The sequence below is a fragment of the Leptidea sinapis genome, chromosome Z (genome assembly GCF_905404315.1).
Source record: "Leptidea sinapis chromosome Z, ilLepSina1.1, whole genome shotgun sequence".
Taxonomy (NCBI): Eukaryota; Metazoa; Arthropoda; class Insecta; order Lepidoptera; family Pieridae; genus Leptidea; species Leptidea sinapis.
The window spans coordinates 16,169,350-16,195,327 of record NC_066312.1 but is presented as its reverse complement, the minus strand read 5'-3'; the positions used below and the strand labels follow the sequence as shown (position 1 = coordinate 16,195,327).

Here is a 25,978-nt window from a genome sequence, read left to right as displayed (position 1 = left end):
AAAGATGTATTTTTTAATGTAATTAGTTAAAAGTGAAATAAAACGTATTTCTGATTGATGTAACCCTTCAAATACCGTTCCTTGTTTGTGTGTCCGCAACACTGTGCGGGGGAGTGCCGTATCGCATCGAGCGATATCAAGATTAGGTAGGCACTCCAAATATATAATAATCATTTAAATTATGTGGTGAAAAAGAGTAAAATATCTATTCCTATTAAAATGATAAAGATTAATATCGATTAATATTTGTGTAAACATGTCTTACATTACCGCTTTATAACTGCCAATTTTTTAAAGTATTAAAATGAATATAGTATCTCATCTTTAAGAGACAGTCATATGCCATCCAGGACTTTTCTGTAGAACTATATAAGATACACAACTCCACCATACTTTATATTGTTATATCTCAAAGGGTTAAGAGAGCGTTATCAAGAAAAGCTTTTTCCATACCATCGGTACGGGACAACTTCTGCCGGGTCCACTACTTTAGAATAAAAATTTAAGTGACTATATCAAAACATAGCTTTTTGTTAAATGCATAAAACTGTTTCCACGGTGCTTAAATCAAATATCCTTTTTTTTAAGATTGCAATCGAACATGTTATATTAAATAAGAAAAGCAAGTCTTCAATAATATTCGACTCGAGCCTCGAGTGCTCCCTTATTGTCCAAGTTTGTATAACAGTCCTAGAAGAAATATTTGTTCTATATTTCCAGATGATTAAGTTTTGCTCTCCAAAGACGCCTTTGAAGTACGATAACAGACACAGTCACTGATGAAGCAAGGCAAGACAGAAGAACAAAGTGAACCAAAGCATAACAGTATGATAAACAGAGAAAACATGTTTAAAAATAAAACCTGAATTCTTGGAATTGGACTATGAATATGTTTTTTAGGGCACTATATCATAATATGATATACCACTAACTACACACACCAACCTCACAATGTAAACTGATTGTTAAAATAATTATTGTTACGTACCATTAAATGAATAATGACAATTATTACGTTTTCATTGAATATGCTAAATACAGCGACAAAACAGCTGACTGTATCTATCTCGTTCAGGTAGACTCGGCGGTCCTAACAATGGTAAAGGAAAAGGCCTAAAAGGCATAAACTTGCTATTAAAATTTAAAAAAAAACGCTGAGAAAAGTTGAACTGTTAATGCGTTTTTATATTTGAATAGAACCAAGTTTGTACGTTTCATCATCAGCCGGAAGACGTCCACTGCTGGACAAAGGCCTCCCTCAAAGATTTCCACGACGATTGGTCCTACGCTGTCCTCATCCATCGTATTCTGGCGATCTTGAATAGATAGTGAGTCCATCTTGTGGGGGGCATACCAACACTGCGTCTTCCGGTACGTGGTCGCCATTCGAGGACTTTACTGCCCCAATAGCCATCTGTCCATCGAACTATGTGCCCTGCCCACTGCCACTTCAGTTTCGCAATCACTTGGACTATGTCGGTAGCTTTGGCTCCCCTACGGTTCTCCTCATTTCTGATTCGATCTCGCAGGGAAACTCCGAGCATAGCCCTCTCCATTGCCCTCTGAGTGACCATGAGCTTTCTCATAAGGCCCATAGTTAGCGACCACGTCTGCGTACCGTAACTGGCAACACACGCTGGTTGAAAACCTTCGACTTCAGACACTGTGGTATTTGGGACGAGAAGATTTTACGAAGCTTCCCGAGTTCGATTCGATGAGTGACCTCTTTTGCGAAATTGGACCTGCCTAACTGGATTGTTTTACCGAGGTAGACTTACTCGACAATTTCGAGAGTACAGTTCCCAATTGTTATGAGAGTAGGTGCGACATGGACATTTAACATGATCATCGTCTTGTCCATGTTCATTTTAAAACCTACTCCTTGGGAAGCTGTATTGAGGCCATCAAGCATATGGCTTTAGTCTTCCATGATCTCTGCCATGATTACGATATCGTCTGCGAATCGAAGGTGAGTGATGTATTCGCTGGTGATGTTGATGCCTAGTCCGTTCCAGTCCAGAAGCTTAAAGACATCTTCCAACGCAGCGGGGAATAGCTTGGGCGATATGACATCGCCAAGTCACACACTTCAACGCTTCGATATATCGGTAATCAATGTGGCACCCCTGGAGAGACTGAAGCACTGCCCAGGTCTCGATCGAATCAAAGGCTTTCTCATGGTCCACGAAAGCTAAGCATGGTGGCTGATTATACTCCTCTGTCTTCTATATAACCTAAAGCAGCGTATGTATGTGGTCTATGGTACTAAAGCCTTTTCGGAATCCGGATTGTTCGGGAGGCTGAAAGTCGTCAAGCCTGCGCAAGTTTGTACGTTTGCTATTTAAATAATGCGAATATGGGAAATCACTAATTGAAACTTTTTATGGAAAGAAAATCTTTATATGTGATCGTCGCTGTAAGAAGTTCATTGTGATATTTAAAGGAATTTGAAAGGAATAATCGCATTTGTGGATTTACGCTATTCATTCAAACGTTTGCGATGGTAAAGTATACCGAAACTCAGACTTCATATTAAATATTGCATTTGCAAACGTGAAGAAGCGCGCCGGTTTAAGCGGATTTGAAATGGTATATCAAGAGCAATATGTGGGTAATCTCTTTTGAATTATTTCCTTCTAAACAAATAAAACTCTCGGATTTCTGAAATTGACGTATAAATTGTTAATAAATAATAAATAATAAAATAATAATAATAATAAATTAATTGTTACTTAATATAAAAAAAGCCTTTTTTATAAATTATCCATTTGTTTTATTTTACACTTTAGTGTTAGTACGGTAGATGATTACTTGTAATTATTTATTTTAGTTAGTTAAGTTACGTTAATATGTTACTCTAGTTCGTAATTTTCAAACGGATCCCAGTTGGGTAAAGGCCTTCTCCGTTGCTTTCTTTAGCCGTTAGTTCTGCCAATCTCTATAATCTCATTGGTTCACCTTTTATACGCTCTATAATAACGCACGTTTCTCTTTCCTAAAAGTCCCTTCCACGTTATGGCAGGATTGAATGGTCCATCCATGGCCACTTTAGTTTTAATGCTTGATTTAAGGCATCAGTTAGTTTTGCTTTCCTTTGTTATCTTCTGACTGTGTACCATATTAATTTTCCTTAATTTTAGCATGCTTCTTTCCATTCCACGCTGACTAATAAATAGTTGTGCTTTTTTGGTAAAAACCCCTGTTTTTGGCAGCTATATAACGTAGTTGGACGTCCACAGGTTTCCATTACCGTTTTCTTCAAATCTAAATTGTAGTTTAGTAGTCGTTTTTGTAAGTTTCCTTGTAGTTATAGCTCTCATTAAAGCTAAACATATAATATACTTTAAATGGATAAACATGCATAAATACATGAGACTAAATACATCCACTCCCACTCTACACCTTAGGGAGGAGGGGATGCCTGAAAAACAGCGCTGCTTAGAAACATGAATCCATGATCCCATGTCAGATGAAGCTGAGCCTTTCCCTTTTGTCGTCATTTAATTATGGATTTTATTTTTGTATTGTTCTGTATGTCAATAAAGAATTTATTTACTAATCTATTAAAAAAATTCTTATAAAAGTTTTTGTAATTATTTAAATTAGTGTATACGATTTAGAATCATTTCAAAAGGATATCCTTAATCATTATACATACGGGTATCATTGAACGTTTCGTAGTTTGTAGCTACAACTGGCGAGTAATATTAACTCTACTATCTAATGAATAAAACTTTCACGAGACATATAGCTCAAGCTTTTTTAAATACTAAAAATAAAAATAAATATCTAAGGAAAGTCATTACGAGTCGACAATAGTCGCAAAACAAATTTGTTGTTAATGTATCAGAGTTGCATTTCAGAGTTTGCGATAATTTCCAGTAACTTTGTTATAAACCTATATAGTCTTACCAAAAAAATCAAATACAATAAAAAACTACACTAATAATCACGCTCAGAAATTGCCTGAAGCAAAACTCTGCCTACGCGTATATTAGGCAGAGGTTTATACAATAGACTTTGAACATTACTGTCACGAAATAAGGTGCTAATTTGAATGAATACTCTGGTGTTATCTGTATAAGTTCTAAAATCTCGGATATTTTTATCGACCTTTTAATATGCGATTGTGAGTCTATTATAACTTCAACGTCAATTATAACATCGGAATTTATTTTTATTTTTATTGTTTTAATTTAAACTTGGAACGCGTTTTATCTTAGAAGCTTCGTTAATTTCCCGCCAATATACACATTTTTCGAGGTTAATATTAATCATTATTTTAATTTCAATAATAGAATGGGGTGTTAAAATTTTTACAATAATTGAACAGCATGATATAAAGCAAAATGGCAATGTGTACGCTCATAATTCCAAAGAAGCTTCATGAGTGGTCATGCTTTAGTAGGGGTGTATTTTTATTGTCACAAGGCACGAACCTTTTTTTTTGTTATACAGGACGCGATACAATAACGCGCTGCGACGCGATGCGACTATACGGGACGCGACGAGCGAGACGTTCAACTGATGGTTATTGATACACCCTGCTCATTACAGTGCCGCTCAAGGTTCTTGAAAAAACCAAAAACTCTGAGCGGCACTACAATTGCCCAGTAATTTCACTAGCTACACCGCCCTTCTTTTTATAAGAACACACTTTTTACACATATTATCTTGCCCCAAATTAGGCATTTATAGTCTGTGTTATGGGTTGCAAGACAACGATATATTTAATACATTATACTTACTTAAACATACATTAATACATATAAACATACACATATACATACATAAATACATATAAAAATCCATGACTCGGAAACAAATTTGGGTGTTTGTTTCCGAATCATGGATTTTTATAGATTATAGATTAGATGAATATGGATATTCATCATATAATTGATTGCACCTACCGGGATTTGAACCCGGGACCTCTAGCTTGAGAGGTAGGATCGCTAACCACTCGGCTATACAGGTCGTCGAAATACAATTGCGCTCGTCACCTTGAGACATATGATGTTAATTCTCATTTGCCCAGTAATTTCACTACCTACCGCGCCCTTCACACCGAAAAACAGTACTGCTTACACATTACTGTTTCACCGCAGAAAAAGGCGCCTTTGTGGTACCCATAATCTAGCCGGCATCCTGTCCAAAGGAGCCTCCCACTGGTATCTATATATAACTATCCAAGCTTGGCTGGAAGTCAGCACCAGATTTTAAAAGAGCTGAAGACTGGACCACATCCAGCCTAGATCTGAACCCAATTGCTCTAAACGATACGTCTTCATCGAGTCACTTAAAACAATATCAGTAAGTGGCCAGACAGTTTATATACTTGCAGCCAAAGCTTTAATATAATTTTTATATTGCTGAGAATTAATAAATAGATAAGATTACTTTACGACATAAAAATATAGTCATTTAAATTTGTAACGGATCTTATGGCCAGATCGGGTATAAAACCTATAGTAATATTAATTGAACATTAGTACATTAATATTAATTGATAAGGCATTACTGGAAAAGTGTGTTTTAGCACGTAAAATAATTGATGTTGAGTTCTGTTAGCGGCCTTATTTTTCATTAAGTCATAAACTTTAACTTTTTAATTAATTAATTTAATAAATTGCAAAAAAAGTAAAAAAAAATACAATTTAAAATGACAAAAGTTTTCGCGGGAAGCAAATTGTCGATTGGCTTTTGTAAATAAGTCGATACTAATATTTCGGTTATGGATATAGGTATTGTAGCAAAATAATTCATATTATATAGTAATGAAATAAGTTTAAGTCATTTAATAATTAAATACCCTGAATGAAATAGCGTAGATAATTATTCAATGTGATTGAAAATGGTACTTTAATCTTCGCAATGCTTACGTGAATCTGGGTAATCAGATTTTCATTCCGTAACTATTCAAAGATTCGCTGACTCTTTCATTGGAATACTTGTCTCCTTGAAGTTTTTAATTAGGACAGTATACGTTTTCGTAAATCAAATCGTCGACTCTTCATCCTTTAAATTTTAGTTTTACATCTTTATTTTATTTATATATTTAACTAGCTGACCTGGCAAACGTTGTTTTGCCATATAAATTATATATGTAAACCTTCCTTGAGCTTCAACAAATCTATTACAAATCATTTCATTGAGATCGGTCGAATAGTTTAGGAGTTATTAGGCAACATAAAAACATACTTTCTCTTTTATATATATAGATTAATATTAAACGATAATGTCAAAATTTAATTTTTAGTTACATAATTTTGTGAATCATTCATTTAAAAAAAAATTAACCCTTAGTAACCCATCCCATGTCGGGATACTTCAAATTACTAATAAGCCAGTATATTATTTTGAGCTATGGATATATGTACATTATCATTTCTTCTACATGAAAGTAAAATAAAAATATTCACCATTACTCTAATTATTTTATAATGATATTGGAATGTATATGGTAAAGAACTTACAAGATTTTTCTTCATTATCTTCGATATCTTCAGCTGGATCCTCGACACAGCTTTGCTCGTCTGGAAACTGGACATGTTTTTTCACCGCAGATCGATTCGGCTTGGAAAGCACAGACGCTGTTGGTAATTTATAATATTAGCACACAATCAAATAGTATTTTATATATAAACTTATCGAACCTTATTTTACAATTTTGATATAGTTAGCAATAATCGAAGATTACTAGTATAGTGGTCCACCCTATCGATTGCACAATATGGAATACTATAAAGTTAAACAAGGTTACTAAAAAGTAAAACATTGTTCTCAGGCATGCCACTTATTTTTAATTACTACCAACATCAAAATGTTGTAACGAAGGTTTTTGTTTACTTTTAGGTGATCTTATGAAAGAATATATTATGCATACATTTTAATTTTACACTTATAAGTTACTTAATACGGCTATTGTTTTAAGAAAGTATAAACATTGTATTGCCGATATTAAAATCGCGATACAAAAGTAACTGTTGATCGTAGATGGGTGAAAATTTGAAGTTGTATGTATTTTTTAATGCTGACTCATAATCATACAAATTTAAAAAAAATGTCAAAAAAATTAAAAAAAAAATTCTTGTGGACCACCGTTAACATTTAGGGGGATGAAAAATAGATGCTGTCCGATTCTCAGACCTACCCAGTATGCACTCAAAATTTCATGAAAATCGGTCAAGCCGTTTCGGAGGAGTTCGATGTTTAACACCATGACACGAGAATTTTATACTTATACTAGCTGATCCAGCAAACGTTGTATTGCCGATATTAAAATCGCGATACAAAAGTAACTGTTGATCGTAGATGGGTGAAAAATTGAAGTTGTATGTATTTTTAATGCTGACTCATAATCATACAAATTTAAAAAAAAAATGTCAAAAAAATTAAAAAAAATTCGTGTGGACCACCGTTAACATTTAGGGGGATGAAAAATAAATGTTGTCCGATTCTCAGACCTACCCAGTATGCACTCAAAATTTCATGAAAATCGGTCAAGCCGTTTCGGAGGAGTTCAAGGTTTAACACTGTGACACGAGAATTTTATACTTATATTAGATTTACATATATTTGCTTATATACGTATGAGTATATGTAATACGAGCAGCATAAAAAAGTAGTTACTATTACGAGGGACACGACGATTACAGGTACAAAGACTTATAACACTTAAAAAAAACTATAAGTTGGTTCAGTTCAGCTTAACCGTTTCACCGCCGTCAGATAATAGGTACCTTGTATACATATAGGTATATTACGAAAGAAATTAAATTAAAAGCCTTAAATATTGCATCGCTATATTATTATCATGTATCATGTTTTTATGTTCTAGAATTTTAATTAAATACTTTTGAAGAAATGCAGGCGACGCTATATATTTCGTTGCTCACCATCTCATTTCTTTAAAAGTATTATTTAAGGTTCTACAAGATACAATCATAATAATGTGGCTTCATAACTTTAGAACGATGATATATTTTGACGACCTGTATAGCTGAGTGTTTAGCGTTCCTACCTACTAAGCTAGAGGTCCCGGGTTCGAATCCCGGTAGGTGCAAGCATTTATATGATGAATATGGATGTTTGTTTCCGAGTCATGGATGTTTAAATGTATTTAAGTATGTTTATATGTATGTCTAAGTAAGTATATTGTATTAAATATATCATTGTCTTGTAACCCATAACACAGGCTATATATGCTTAACTTGGGGCAAGATAATTTGTGTAAAAACTGCGTGCGTCTATATTATTATATATATATATATATATATATATTTACGATTGTTTAATTTAATTGAAGGTAATCATAGTTGGTTTATTTTATTTTAATATGCAAATGTTAATCGTAAAGAAAATAGGTTGTCAAAATGTCAACGTACAGTAAGAGTGACAACTATCATTTTTATTTTACTTCTTCACGCCACCGCTATAAAAGTACCTAGCTTACTCTGTTGCTTGCTGTGCATTACTCTGTAGCTTGTTGTACAGAACGGAATACGGACGTACAGAAATTCTTTTCTTTAATTTCATGCCCATGTACTTAGTTTTTCAATAATAGGTGATATTGTTAATATAATTATAAGACTTGTTTTGTAATTCATAATATTATGATCCTTCCTTAAGACAAGACTTATCAAAGAGATTATCTAACGGCGCGGGCGGCGAAACGGTCAAGATGAACTGAACCAAGAGATAGGATTTGTTCAGTGTTCTGAGCTCAGTCTGAGTCTTGGTATCCATGTATGACAATTATAATACAATAAAAATGAACGGCAGACTAAAAAGCAAATATGTAAGAAAATAAGTTTTATACTTTAAATATTAATAGGATTACACTCGAATAAAACTGTAAATTTTTATCGAAATTACATTTGCAGTAAAAGCAAGATGGAAAAATATTAAGCGGAGATTGTGGATTATTGCTTATTCAGCCCATATAACAATAGCTGATATCCAATAATGTATTTGGAGCCTCATAGCACGCCATTTTATTCGTCCGAAGTGTCTATAAATCAATCGGTTGTACGTTCATTGAATTCGATTAATAATTTCACTCCGGGACATATTTAATGGAAAATATTAATTTTAAGCCCCTATAGATAACTTTAACATTTATATTTTATAAAAATATTATGCATATAAAAATATTCTATGTATGTAATGTACGTATGTAAAGTAGTATAGTAAAGTATGAATAGTAAATGATAAATCATAATCATAATACCATATAATATGTCTATTTAGAGATATATTTTGGACTGTGCTTTCCCAGGGCGTAAAAGTATATGGGATTCCCAGGCACGATGATGTCGTAAGAGGCGAGTAAGGGCTTTTAGAAGTGGGAGAGTCACGCTGCCATGCTATGATGATAGTATAAACGGGCAACACTCGTCCGAAGTAAGAGTATCATACTTGCACAGGAAACCGGTGTGAAATAGCGGCCTAGTACAACTATGTTTCGCATAGGTTAGTGTCGAAGAAGGTCGCGTGATGGACTCCCGTCTCTCCACCAGAATATATCAGTGATCCTCACAGAGGAGGGAGGGTACTAGTTCTACCAGAGTCTCCCACAGAGAATCCCTCCCCGCGCATATCCGAGGAGAAACTAGGTATCAAGACAGAGCACCCCACTTAATGTGAACTGTTGGAACATTTGGGAAATCCACTTCAATTAAAATATCGACCACCACTACTTTGAGACTCCACAGCCGGCGTTGCCTTGTGCTTAACGGAGATGCGACATCTCGACCGAGCGATATTTAAAGCACCCCGGGTACCAAATTGGGCATAATTTTGCCTTCTGCAGAGGTATGTCTGTTAGAGAGTCACCGTCTCGGCAATTTTGAGGGTAAGGACCTGTTACTGTCTGGCTAGATTTGGAGGACCACGTCCGCATCTATTCATGTGAGTACAGGTCCCAAAAGCAGTGGAAGACTTCAACGGGCACAATGCCGAATGCCATAGGATATAACATAACCCGCATAACAGACTACGCAGGGTGAACTGGGCATAATTTTGGATTTGGCGTATGGTCTGTACGGAAAAAATCCCACCCACTATCCCGCGGTGTCAGATCTCTACGCCTGAAGTGCAGTTCAGACAAAAAACTGTTCAGCGAGCTTTCTCTTCTGTACGTAAAAACTTTTGGATTTTTCGGATGTGGATGTCATTTTTCCATCGTGTTTCGAACTTTTACGCGTTGATGCCGGGGCTAACGCGTTTAGTCTAACATTCAGGTTCAGAAAGCGTAGTCACGGGCTCTTGGAAGTCAGCTCTTGTCCATTCGATCCAAAAAAATATTCAGTTCGGATTCGGCTCACTAAAGGCCTATTGCTATTACTCCAAAGTCATGGAAGGCATTGTTAACCGCCAGCTCTTACTATACCAGTTGAACAACAACTGACAGTACCGCTTTCGCCATGTTCATTTTATATTTTCCCTTTACTTTTGAGACATTACTTACTACTCACCATAAATTTGTTGGAAGTAGTACCCTATAGAATTTATTTAAGACCACAGAAGTTTGTGCAGTCATTGCTAAAACGTCTTCGTTTGTCGTATCCTCTCGATTCGAAATCAATCTAACTGCCACGGTCTGTATCGGCATACTTGGCGTCGACATATCGAGCGACGTTCAGTTCCGTGGTCACTTTCACAGAAGAGTTTGTGGTATGGGCCTCTAAAAAACTTGATGTACTCATTAGGGGGAGACAGTAGATACTTCAATTCAGTTAGAAAATTACTCAAATGAAGGGAATACGACAAAGTTTGAATTTTTATCGGTAAACGCACAATGGCCAAGAATACTGATACTATTTGCTTTATTTACACTATTTGCGAATTCAGCAAAAAAGCCCGGACAAACATGGATAATAATCTTCTTTATAATATATAAATAAATAATCCTCAGAACAATCTGAGGCGCCATACGGAAAGACGGGAAGTGGAGAAAACGGTACAAGTAGCTTGAGAGGTTGGTTGCCTTGGGTGGGATTAGAGAATACTGCGAAGGCTTTTAGAAGGTAATCCTGGCGGTCGGCAAAACCTCAGCAGGCCAAAACATTGGTGGCCAGACAGCTTTGAATCTTCAAGCCTTGGGAATCACAAGATGGAAGTGATAATTGCAGAGCAGGATCAACTGGAGGCTCTTTCTTGTCCAGGCTAAGTCCAAATAGGTTGTAGCACCATTACAGTAGTAGTGGTAGTAGATATCATAGTATTTATGAAGAAAACAATGTAATCAAATAAACAGAGCTAACCAGTTACTTTATCGGAGTTCATACACACTATGTTTTCAATGTTTTTATAATTGTAATGAAACATTGTAGTTGTAAAACTGTTTATTCTACGTATTCACGCCATTGTTATTTTTAAATTTCAAATTTAATAGTGTTTTAGCTCGAAATGGGGGAATGCACTTAGATGAATATCATCCTTATGCAATAACCTAAGGCAATAACTACAATTTTGTTTATTCAACTTCAAATTATTCAGTTTCATAAAGCTTCAAGTACATATGAAATGATTACTATACAAATATATATTGTTTTGAATATTTCGCATAAATGCATACTTGTAGTAATTTAAGTTTGATATGTTTAAATTTGATATAATTGTCAAGGATAGAGGGTTATACGAGTACATAGCGGTTGTACATACCAATTGCAAAATCATTAATTTCACCTCAGCCGGGATAATATTTTTACGAAGCTCAGTAACCCAAAATGCTTTAAATCATATTTTGCATAATGTAATGCACGGTAAGATGGATTATTAAATGAAACTTATTAGGCATATAATTAAAAACAATATAATTAGATTTGTTATTGAAGAAAAATATTATAGAAGTAATACTTATTTAAATATTTAATATAGTATTATATACTTCACTAAATTATTTACGATACGATTTATGATGTAGTAACTCCTATTGAAAATTGTTCGTTTCTTTTTAAGTATTTATGTAATTTAATTTTAAGCGACTAACACACACAGATAAGCTTCACGATGTTTATGTGTTAACTATAACACATATTGTACTTTTAGATGTATACTACATTATATTTTAAATAAATAAATAAAAATTCCTTTTTACATATTTATAATACCTATATATAATAAAAACTATACTAAATATTAAAAACCTTATAATTTAAACTAAAATAACTCAAGTTTGCCGCGGCTAAGAGCTTTGTAGCTACGTGTCGCCAACAGCCGGTCCATCCCACCGCATTAGACGTTTCACATCATTAATCCGAAAACGTTTCAATTTGAAATGTGATCTTCCGTAAATGGATATATTCCTGTATCTCTTGTTTTAATATTAGATATTTTTTATGGAAAACCTGGACTAACCAGCGTTACCCGTACGCTTTACTTATATAAGTTACTAACTGTACCAGAAGACATTTTTTTTTATGGAAAAGGAGCACAAACGAGCGTACGGTTCACCTGGTGTTAAGTAATCACTACCAAATTCTCTTGCAACACCAAAGAAATCACATTGCCGGCCTTTAAGGATGATGAATAGATAGAAGTGATCAACACTAGATTAGACTTGGATTAGAATGAAGTTGTCGGTTTTAAATAAATGTCTATGCACTTTTTAAGTAGCCCGGGAAACAAGCTGTGGTTGTGGCCGTAAGGTATATAGATTACTATAATATTTTTAGACATAAATAATAACGAGTAACTATTTTTAATTTCAAATATTTACAATAATTATAGTTGTTTTATTTTATATATTTATTTAATTGCTGGTGTGTTTTTGGTTAAAATTTAGCAATAGAAAATGTTACATATTTTCTGTAGAGTGACCTGTCCTGAATTTGGGATATACATCTTTTGTTCTAAATGGCATGAAACAATTTTACGCTTCTTGGCTATGAAAGAGTTCAACCAAATTTTAATTTTAGTTTTAACTTTATTAGAGTCGGCTTATGAATTTATACGTCTAGACCAGGAATATTAGTTAAGAGTGCGTGCACTTTGTGCACCTTTGTGTGTGTTTGTTAGGTAAATAAAGGTTAGCATTGGTTCTAAAGGCTATTCTTTTCGAAGTTTTCACAGCTGTCATAGTCTATCTACACGTTTAACGGATACTATCTACGGATAGACATCAATTTCCACCTTCTACTGTCAGTAATTAGCAGTCAATAATATGAAGCTCTCCCAATATACCCGATAAGTCATTCTTTCTATCGCTGGTAAGCTATACATCGTCCCATTGACAGACCGCGTGTATGGATAAGGTTAGTTACCGTCGATAAGTTCATTGGGACAGAAAAATCAACGATAGTTACGATTTTTGGCTGAGATTGAGAACGGCCGTAAATGATATATGGCCTTTTTCAATAACGTATCTCTAGTTACGGATATATTGCTATTACCGTTTAATGACAAGAACTTATCTATGCATAGCTATGTCTAATATAGTTTATATTATTAGTTATATTCGAATGTTATCAATTGATAGGTTATTGAGATGTAAGTAAGCGTAAAAGAATAGATATATCTCCCTCTAGTAAGATAAACTAAGGATAGATAGGTTATTGAAAACGGCCGCTAAGAGAGTCGGGTGGGTGGAGAATTATAAAAATCAGACACCGGATAAATAGAAATAGATAGATGATAAATAGAAACATTATAAAACTCTTAAGTTTAAAAAATATCCAAGTTGCAACTTACTGATGGTCCTAGTAGGTGCTTCAGAGAACTCTTCTGGATCGCAGCGGCTCGGCAGCGGTCTCGGAGCTGATCGTCGGCGACCACTTGGAGCTGAACTGGTGGTGGTTGTTTGCTGAGCCGTCGCTGTGTACTGCACAGCGGCCAACTGTGACATTTGTTCGATTTTAATCTCACTCTCCACTGGACTATGGCATAATAATCACTATTTCTAGTAGGCTTCATAAGATACATATACACTCACATACACTTTAAGGGTAAATGTAAAAATTTATAATAAAGTCCCAGCCACTGTTCAGGCATTATCTATAAATAAATTTAAATGTTTTATTAAAAATGGCTCTGGCGGAAATCCTATTACTCCACAGCTGAATATCTAAGTTATCCGACAGCTTGGGACTAGATAATGATTATTTTATAGCAATAGCAATGACAGTTTAATATTATATATTTCATTAAAAAGAGCGCAGAAAAATAATGCTCGGAGAGTTTCTTGCGCCGCTTCTTCTTTCTCAGAGCGCCATTTGTTTCCGAAGCGGTGTACTATACATTAGAAATGACAAAAAGAATTCTAAAGAAATCAATTATGATAAAATAAATGCCTTTTTTTAATATACTCCGCCTGGTATTCCCTTCCCAAGATGGCCTAAGGTAACGTCACTATATAATATATGACATACTGACGCATGCTGATATCATGTCGCTCACATCTATATAGCAAGTACATATACAGCGTTGTTTGACACGAAAATAGTTTGAGAACCACTATTTACCAGTGGGAGGCTCCATTGCACAGGATGCCGGCTAGATTATGGGTACCAACGGCGCCTATTTCAGCCGTGAAGCAGTAATGTGTAAACATTACTGTGTTTCGGTGCGAAGGGCACTGTAGCTAGTGAAATTACTGGGCAAATGAGACTTAACATCTTGTCTCAAGGTGACGAGCGTAATTGTAGTGCCGCTCAGAATTTTTGGGCTTTTCAAGAATCGTGAGCGGCACTGCATTGTAATGGACAGGGCGTATCAATTACCACCAGCTGAACGTCCTGCTTCATAACTATTTATATTACTTTATGATTGAAGAGATGATATTTGTACTTTTATTGTCAGCAACATAAAGTAAAATACAATACAATAGAGTAGTATTTGTATCCTCACAAGTTCGATGTTCTCTAGGTAAGAGTTAACTTGTGTCCGTTTTTTGTTCCGAACAAAGACCTCCGTAACCGTAGGCATGGAGTACCATAAACCACTTCGGTTTGTGTGGAGTGTCGTACGTTCTACAACGATTACGATACGATTTACAACAAAATAATTAATGACTAAATATAGAATAATCTATCTCTATATATAAAAGTGAATTGTTGTTCGTTAGTCTTGCTAAAACTCGAGAACGGCTGGACCGATTTGGCAAATTTTGGTCTTGAATTATTTGTGAAAGTCCAGAGAAGGTTTAAAAGGTGGATAAATAGGAAAATGCTCGGAATAAACAACAAATTTGTTTTTCCTTTGATGTGTCCATTTATAATTTCTATGAGAGAATTTATTGACGCACGGTTTGACAGTTCTTCTGTGAAATAATTTCTTTACGACACCAGACAAATTCATAAAAAAACATTATTTTATTTATTATGTACAGAACAGCGTCTGTCGGGTCAGCTAGTAGAATATGAAAAAAGCTAAATATAGATACTGAATAACAAAATATAAGCAACAGAACAAGTAACAAGCCAAGACGTACTATTAAAATGGTTTCAATCATTGACTATACACTATCATAGATTTCAACCTTACACTTACATAACACAATCCGCCCCACTTCTGTCGTGTAAATAAACACACACTGATTTTTACTATTTCATATTTTAAGTTACTGACTAGATATCGCTTCGACTTGGTTATCTATATAAAATGTAGCCTATTCTTCATACCATCAATAGTTTTTCAGCACACGTCAAATAACAATTAGCATGGGCATTTTTTTGACCTTCATTTCCGTTTCCGTTTTAACAAGAAAATACAGATTACTAGTTGAAAATTAAACTTCTACTGGTGTTAGATTATTTATGATCGATTAAGTTATTTTTGAGTTGATCAATTACATAAAAAATACATTTAAATGATTTAATATTATATATTTAGATACAAGATACAGACAACCTAACGTAAGTAAGAAACACTTAGTAAGATATAAAACTGAATAATTGATTTTTAACAATAGCATAAAAGCTCATGTCTCACAATATTCTCCACCCTAAATGAAATACTATTATAATATTTTAATTATTTATGTTTATTTTAGTATTTAGAATTATATTATTAATATCTGAACTCGATTCTTGAATGCGAGTCTGACATGAAATATACCTATGTTGTAAAATAGGTATAGGAAAAATACCTATTCATAATCTTTCAAAAGTTACAGCCTCTATAATATTATGACTCAGCATTTAACACAAAAGAATATATTTGGGACAAACCATAAAAAGAAGAATAAGGTTGAGGCCCGCATTTTCAGAAGGCATCTCAATAAGTAATTCGTGATCAAATGTTTTTTATCTCTCTCTTCTTATATACGCAAAAAAGAGACGATATATATTTTAAATGATATTAATTCCGAAAATTAGTTATAACTGTTCGATATTCAATTTCATTTAGGTTTAAAATAACTGTTTTGTATATTAAGGTAGCATTTTAATGATTTATTAAATTAATTTTAATATTAATGATTTGTATCGGACTAGGGATATTAATTTTTATTTAGAAATTAATTATTTTCTTTCCTTAATTGTATTTATGACATCTATTTTAATTTCATCTATAAATTAATTAAAATCAATGTAAATTCAGTTATTTAATCTAATTTAAGGCATTTTTTGTTTGTACTATGGGTGAAATGCCTGAAATAGATTATTTATTATTATATTCTTTATAACAACTAAATATTATTTCCTATATTTATAATTATAACATAATTATTGTTATTATCAATATAAATATAAAAAAAATATAAATATAAAACATAGAGTCCGACTGGCGTAGGTTGACTACAATTCCACCGGTGGTTAGGGCGACAGACTGAGGTACTTCCGCACGATACGTGCCGTTCCCAAAATAGCTACCTTTTGTATTCGACCCTTCTTCCAGTTATTTAGCGAGAGCCTCTTGAGATGATCGTTGAGGCTCATTGCTATAAGAACAATAACGGAAACCACTATCGTGACAATTATTGTTGCATCAACCTCTCTCATATCTGTAACCTCATGTGCTAGGTCTAGGTACTTCGATAATTTGACTATCTCAGATTTCACAAGGTTATCATGACGTACTTTCGATAGTTATTCGTCTTGATAACTTCATTAGCAATTGCATAGACAAATCCTTAAGTTTCCCCAATGAGGTCACCAAATCGTAGCCAGGACAAGGACAAAATTGAGTCTACATCAGGCTCGTAGAGAGCCTGTTAAAACGGTGAAGCTCTTTTCCCCTCTATACATTCAAGCGATCTTGAGTACTAAGTATCACCGGTTTTCACCAGTTCTCTTTGGATAAAGAGAGCAGTGTAAGTCCAATGTCTACTGCCACAATTTCTCGATGCATTACCCATTCTTTACGTAGGAAATATTCCATGAGATTATACAACTGACGATAGACGTTTTTGGCACTTAGAAAGCTTAGTTAATAATAAAAAATAAATAATAATAAAAAGGAAAATAATTTAAATTTAACATTTAAATTGTTATATGATTTAAAATTTTCATTTATTCTCCTGTTTTCAGTCCTCAGTCTGGTTGATAATTTGAAACGGTGCAATTAATAGACTATTATTTAAAATAACATTAATAAGATAAAGGAATACCGATTGTTTATTAACAATATAATCTCCAATTTTATATAACGGTTAAACATAACATAATTGCAAATAAACCACACAGTTCAATTGGATCAAAACTGACAATCATCTTGAGTTTCACGCCATCATAATGAATAGACGAGTTCTGACACATAATCCGCCCCTGTCTACGGAAATTACTCTGGTAATTTAAACGTATTGACGTTTTACGAATAGAACGGAAATAAAACTTCCGCAGCGATTGCAGTCAATGCTTTTCAATCAATACGTTATTTGCACCTAGATATACTCGGGCTATATCTCACAACTCGACGTGGCCTGTGCGCGTGGTTTACGCGCCCTCAAGTCGTCAATTAAACACGCAGTGATTTCTCTCATTGTAAGTGTGACCGGCGGGGCTCAAAACAGCGCCTCTCGTGCCTGAGGCAACGGCACTAGCCTTTAAGCCAGCGATGCTCTCTATATGCTGCTATAGACATGATAATTTTGTCTATGGGTGGTTTACCTATCATATAGGCATAAATACATTTATTTTCTCAAAATTGATTCCTTTAGAATTCTTTTTGATCTTAATTCAAACACCACCACCGCTTCGGAAACAAATGGCGCTCTGAGAAAGAAGAATCAGCGCAAGAAACTCTTCCAGCATTTATGCGCTCTTTTTAATAATATATATAATATTCCATATTTAATTAGTAACTCTTTATAGACTAATATTTGGACACAATAATCAATGTATCTCAACTATGTTCATATATATGACACAATTACATAGTGGAATGAACTTTCCAGAAAGCAGAGACAAGCTTTATAAGTCAGCCAATATAATCAATACCACCATTTACAAACCCACGTAATTCCTGTCAACCCCACACAAAGACTCAAATTGCCTGCAACATTGTTACAATACTTTGGTCGGGCCGCTAAGCCATTAGTATTAAGCCGGCTTGATGGCTACTGACGTGCTAATCAATCAAGTACTTCCCGGAACTGACAATCTAATGTATATAGAAAATGTGTTTCACGGCTTTGCTAATTTTATTCGTAATTACTGTGGGTAAGAGTTTCGCGAGCTTCATGTTATAAATCAAAAAACGTATACGCTTATGAGCCCACGACGGAATTGAAAGTACTATTACTCACTATTTATGTTCCAAATTTACAAAGTATATTTATAAGAAGTATGCAGGAAATGTTTATTTATATATTATAATTTCAATTATAACACTAGAAATAAGGGATTGCTTGTAACTAATTCTAGTAGGCTTCATAAGATACATAATAGCTTTAAGGGTAAATGTATACACTTCTACAATAAAGTCCCAGCCACTGTTCAGGCATTGTCTATAAATAAATTTAAATGTTTTATAAAAAAATGGCTCTGTCGTAAATCCTATTACTCCACTGCTGAATATCTAAATGATCGGACAGCCTGGGACTAGATTGTGATTATTTTATAGCAACTGTACAATATTGTATATTTTTATTGAAAAGAGCGCAAAAAAAAAGAATGCTGGGAGAGTTTCTTGCGCCGCTTCTTCTCTCTCAGAGCGCCATTTGTTTCCGAAGCGGTAGTAGTATCTAGTAGTATAAGAAATGACATCAAAAAGAATTCTAAAGGAATCAATTTTGAGAAAATAAATGCCTTTTTTATGCCTTTTAATTTCCCACCAACATTACAGGGTAAACATAAATTAGTGTAGATGTCTACAAAATAATAATTACATAGGTAATTTAATAGACACACCTTATTAAGAGCTGTATATTAGTATAGTAAAGCTGCCTGGTCGCGCTCTTTTAGTAGACTATAGCCGAGTTTGCTTGAAGTAGTGCTAGATAGCCGAGCGTGTAGGCCAGTCTCATTTAATACCCCACAAACAAGAGCTCGGTGTGCGTAAAGAATTACATCTTACTCATCATCATGGCTTTCCAGACGACACGGTTACGTAAAACTTATCGGTTGAGCGACACACATATTTCAACAGTTAATTATTAGATTTTATAGAATTCTTTAAGCAACCAAGAGCCGTTTTCCTCGGGGTGTAAAATAATCATCAGAGGCCCATGGGTAGGTATAGCAAAAGCGATTTAGGCATTTTGCTCTATTGGTATACCTACGAATACCAATAGAGCAAAATGCCTAAATCGCTACACTGTAGAGGGACTCACTACTTGATCAATGACCGACGACAGTACGGCCGACGGCTGGTGATCTTCTGGTATACTATGTAGCACATAGATGAGCAGCTACTTACTAAAGCAAAGAGCTTTCACGATATCAGATTGACACGTGTTTCGCGTGTACACGAGGCATCTTCAGGAGCTGTTAACACGTTAAATGAAGACGTGACACACGCGTCGAATTGATTTTGTGAAACGGAGCGAAACTAATACTTGATACCCTTATGTATAACATTTTAAATTGCTATGTATTCCTCAAAACAAAGCATAATTGTATTAAAATACTTTAAGGTTAGTATAAAAGTAATGTCAAAACATGAATATTTATAATAATATTGCAGAATATAATTTAATAATAAAAGCTACAAATTATTATAATAGTTCAAAAGTTCTGGTAAAAATACTCTTGAGTATTATACAAGAACAATAATAACTTGCTACTTCAGATTGAACTCTACAAACCATAGGGCTCACTGAGGCCTCTATGATAACTTAGATTATGTAGCGAAACGAATGAAACACCTTGTCACATTATTAAAAATAGCGGCTCGCTCCATACCAAAAATATGAACTTTTGATCTTATTTTAAATCAAGTGAACCCCTTTATTAAATTGATTCATTTGCCGTCGTGCAATCCAGAATTGCCCCAATTGTCAATTATCGAGTACTCTGAGTACAGCAAAAATTCTCAACAATACGAGGACATTAATTATCTTAGGAGAGTTGTGATTTGTAACTGTATTGCTCCACACTTCTCAGACTTAAGGATCATCCTTATATATTATAACATAACGCTTTATAGTGAGTTTTTAAATAATGAATTTCCGAACGCGGTATTTCCATGTCGGTACTATATATGTAACGATTCTGTGATCTACACCACCAAGAGCCCTAAAACTCAAAAGTACTACTTTATAAGAAGTTATCATCTTTTAGTGTGCATTCATTTAATTTTAAAATCGTTCATTTAATTTATAGTCTTTATTTTACTTACTCTGTCTGAATAATCGAAGGCCGCAGTTCCTCGTCCGTCTATGTATTCTTGAAACTGGGAAATAACGCAAACCAGTGCATAGATCTAGAAAGAAAAAAAAAGATTATTGTTTCCTTTTAGCATACAACAATAAATAGAAGTTGTCAATTGATGAAATACATATTATACATATGGAATTACATCTCCTTATATATCATTTGGAGACCATGCAAATTAAATACAACAAAATAGACACTTACAGAATGTCTTTTGTTATTGTCATTTTGCTCATTTCATTGCAACGAAAGATTAGACTAGATGCTCCGGCGCCAGAGTAACTTAAGAATGAAAGAATGATTACTGCTTTCTTCCACTAAAAACATTTCTTTGCACCGATACGTATGACTGGATACAGCAGCACTAGAGTAGTAAGCGGGAACGTAAGAGTGAATAGGTCGATACGGGTCCTGAAGGCGGAGGTATAACAACGCGATTGACAGTCGGTTAGCAGGTCAAAAGTTTGTGCCATGGTGCATCCTAATGGACATACTACTCACACACGCCACGAGAAATACTACTCTCCCAGTTAAAACGTCGGGAATTAAGCATGTGCTCGAATTTGTTCAGCCACAGTCCTGAACTAGTCTGATCTAATAAATCAACGCACGATCATAACAAATCAAGAACCCAGGATGATTGGCAGCGAGAGAAGACTTCGACTCAAATAAAGATCCAGACATAAAGAACTAAACGAAAACAGGCCAGTCGAAAATTCGTGAATAGTTCGTCAACACGACGACAGTATAGTACTGAATTTAAAAAATAACCAAGTCTAAGATTACTGTCCAAGTTATTTCAAGGCAGTATTTGTAAATCCCCTGGAACCAGTTAATTTTTAAGTTAACTCATGTTTATAAATGAAAAATAACATACTACACAAATTTGTTAATTGCACATACATGTATGGTTAGTACTTAGGTATGTGAATCTAACTATGTGCTATTAAAGATGTATATGGCCCAACTTTTGATGCAATGTTTTCATGATTCTTCACACATTTATTCTCTGACATCCATAATATATATGTAATATTTTATTTACCACGAATCGATTGTATTATCTCATGTCTGCGCAACATGACGTCGATAGTGAAAAAAAAACATTACTAATTTATTTAATTACATTTATTGAATAAAATATTTTTTTATGTTTCCATAACTATTAATGTATGTACAATTAATGTACTATATATTTTATAATAGATCGTAAGAAGTAACCTCAAGTCGTGCGTTAGACCAAACACACACATTATTAGTTGTATTTATAATTTTTTAAATATTTTGAATTAACAGCTGATATACTTTTGCTATCAACATATTCTTAACACTAGAACCGATTAGTTCATGATAGGCTTACTGTATTTTTTTACTTTCTTTTTTTTTAGATATGGTAACTAGAAAACACAGGTCACCTTGAATGTCATGAAAGTAAGTTATTATTACATTATGATTGTATATTTTATCTCGTACCTAATCGTATGTAATCTCTAGGAACATCTTAAGTTCATACAGCACTCTTTCTGAAACTATAAAGCTAAAAAGGGATAGTATGATGCAGAAGAAATTAATTCCCAGCCATTGATGTATTTTTAGAAATAAAACCCGAAGAATTGTAAAGGTTCCATTCTCTCCACTTACAGACACACTCACGTACGTACTGCTATTAGTATGTAAATACATGCTCTATATTCAATTTATAGCTACAGAATAAAAAGATCGCAATTCGTAACAAAATAAACATATTTACTTTTAAATATATCATAGAGCTAATTGCCATAACCATTTTTCTACTGACATATTTTATTATTTATTTACAATCATGCCTCAGGTCTTGTGAACTTTCATATAGAATTTTTAATATCGGGCAGCCATTATACACTACATGGCGCCTGAAAAATTAATGTGATAACATCAGGAGGGGTAAGCCATAGGGGTTGCGTTACACATAAGTTATTCTAGGGTACGTTAAAATAATAATAAGAAGGGTATTCTCGTTACATAAAGATATTAAACATAAAGATTTAAAGATTATTTTGGTCCAGCGAGGTGGTGTATTTCTGACTTTTATATTGAACGTAAGGATTTAATATATAATTTAATGGTATATTTCGGAATAATATTCACCAGTTCACTTTGATATTTGAAATATTTTTTAATGATGTCGGCCTCAGTGACCTTGACATCCTTGTGCTGTTTGTTGTCGAGAATGTTGGCCCGTGAGCCCCAGAGCCGCGGAGAATGTACAAAGTACCATCTTTGCGCCTCAATAAGGCTACTGGAAACCCAAGCACGGACAGCTGTTTCGTTTAACGGATCAGCCTAGCTATCCAACGTGGAAATGCTGCCAATATTCTTTGTCGCTTTTCCGTAATAATAATTTTAATAAAATGTAATAATAGTATTGCAAATATAGTTATACGATTTGTTTTGTTTGAATAAACCTAATTATTCCTTTTTAAATTTTCATAAATATAACCGTATGTTAACAGGAATTCTTTTATTCAATGAACAGAAAACCATTCCAAAGAAAATTTGTTTACGAACTCGGTCAATATAATTAGCAAGCCGAAATTACTCAAGAGGCGAATAGAGAATTTCACGTGGAGAGCCATTGTTGTATAATTACAATAAAGAACTTTATACAATAAAATATCGACTTCAAACGAATTCTACCTTAAGCCAAGGTTATAAAAAATAAAGTAATTAGTTCATAATTAACAGTGCCCGTCCAATTCCACCTTACACACAGCAACGCTTTATTACGAGCTAACCTTCACAATCTGTAATACCTGACCGACCTTTTACCAGGACCTTTTTGACCACGGACATTCTTGACGTACATGATCAAATTTTCATCACTACTTATCGATTGATTATGTAATAATAAGATTGTGTTTTCAATTGGGATTCTTAATAAAGAATCGCGATTGAAAACATGGTTCGTTAGGATTCCTTCAGGCAGCTTATGTGGCAACCAAATATTGAGGTTTATTGCGTATCTAACTGTATTCAAATGGGTTAAAACAGATTTTGTAGGCAATTTCCAGTTTCTTAGCTATTGATATTGCTTCAAAATTTCAAAAATGTCTTCCGTTTTATCTGTAAAAAGGCGATCGGAACTAAGTGTATCTGCGACATAAAAGTTTCCGGATTTAAAACGCTTAAACCAGCTTTGCCCAACTCTTGTTGACACTGAATTACTACAATTTTTTTAGTGGCTTGCATTGCATTTTTCCTTTTTTGGAAATAAAATTTGAAAATGTATTGCATTTCCTCATTAGATTCACTTATTTTGAGAGAAAGAAAACACTTAAAAATTTTTCTGAAAACAAACATATACAAATTTGTTTCTTTTCGGAATGTTATGTTTTTTATGTCATTAGAAATATAAATTGTATGGCCATGGATATTTTATTAATAATATATACATACTTTATGTGAAAGGACTCTTTCCCCGGATTATAATGTGGATGAGTGGATATATTATCTTATATATAAAATTCTCGTGTCCCGGTGTTTGTTACCAAACTCCTCCGAAACGGCTTAACCAATTTGTCTGAAAATTTGTGTGTATATCGGGTCTTAAATGATGAGGGTCAACCACGCCTAAATGTTTTTTTTATTTTTGCCACTTTTATTTTATTTTATTATGATTCAGCATAAAAAAATACATACAACTTCAAATTTTCACCCATCTACAATCAACACCTATTTATGTATCACGATTTTAATATTATTCTATACCATCTACAAATACGCAATAGACTTGATGGCAATCAAAATATATAATGATTGTAGTACGATAAATTTGGTAGGTCTGAGAAACGGTTGCATCTATTTTTTATGCTGCAAATATTTTTTTATTTACTCTGCTGCTTTGTTCTGTTTGCTGGGTCAGCTAGTTATTATATAAGATTATATCCCATGGATAAATGAAATAAAAAATAAATTCTTTATTGCTTTGCAGTACATTACAAAAATAAAATGCATAATTAAGCTAGCTCTTAAAATACGAGTAAATAGGCAAAAGGAGAAGGCTCAGCTTCATCTGACATGGGATCATGGATTCATGTTTCCATGCCGCGTTGTTTTTCAGTCATGTTTTCATTATTAAGGATTATTATTAATACCTGGATGTGTGTCCTCCACAGTGCGGTATTCAAGTAACATTCTTCACGTACAACCAATCTGTGGAGATATGAGTACCTTCCTTGTGCGGTGTTTCCAGGACGATACGACATTAATACCATCAAATAAATCACGTACATCTTTCTATAAGGCACGCAACGCTCCTGTAATCTCCTCCTCTGGTGTTGCAAGAGAATGTAGGCGGTGATGATCACTTAACATCAGGTTACCCGTACGCTCGTTTATCCTCCCCTTCCATAAATAAATATTATTATGAGGGTGTGTGAGGTACTCTCATATATCTCAGTATACCATAACGTATAGCTGCAATCACTCAAAAACATATATGACCTTTAACAAATAGCTATAAAATAAAGGATACATCAAAACAAAACGTAACGAGTATGGATATCTTAAAACTTTATGTTTTATTTTAACATGCATCAGTCAATTACTGAAGCAGCTTGCAAAAGTTTAACGGCCTAGTTTACAACGTATCATAAAACGTCGAGCGAGCTCGAATATTGAATACCTTTTCAAATTTCCTTCGTGATCATCACAATGATATTGGTTTAACAATGTAGGTACTGACTCTTCTCGAGTCAATATTATTTTTATTGAAATATTTCTTAATTCGAATCTGTATGGTTTAACGTGAAACGTCAATATGAGCTAGGGATTCACATGTAATCCCCATTGATGTTGATACACCAATGTTTATTATGATATTATTTATAGAAATATTGAATGGGTAATAAATATTATTATCAAACGAAATCTACGAACTCAAAAAACAAAATTTATTTTTATAGCTTTAAGTAAAATTATTATTAATCTAATTATTCTTAATATGTTAATAAAATAAGGTTTTGAACACTATTAACCACGTTATTTACCGTGATCCTCGAATCCCGAAGGAAACAATATCACGAACAAAAAGGTTTTTCTGGGTCCGACCAAATAAGTGAGCTTATATCAAATAATCAACGTATTCCGGTTCTACCTAAAGAGCACAATTTTATGTTGGCTGTACCCAACATTATGTGTATGGATCGTTACGGAAAACATAACATTTTCGTATAACATACATT

General features: G+C 33.9%; 1 protein-coding gene across 2 annotated transcripts in view; it reads right to left on the bottom strand.

Annotated features, from left to right (window-relative positions):
• LOC126978796 (uncharacterized) overlaps positions 1-25,978 on the bottom strand; it is a 106,935-nt gene that overhangs the window by 511 nt on the left and 80,446 nt on the right. For both annotated transcript variants that reach the window (XM_050827872.1, XM_050827873.1), the window contains 3 exons: positions 20,722-20,805; positions 13,696-13,840; positions 6,477-6,593 (listed from right to left, as the gene is read on the bottom strand). In XM_050827872.1, coding sequence (XP_050683829.1) covers positions 6,477-6,593; positions 13,696-13,840; positions 20,722-20,805 — 346 coding nt within the window. The remainder of the gene's footprint in view (positions 1-6,476; positions 6,594-13,695; positions 13,841-20,721; positions 20,806-25,978) is intronic.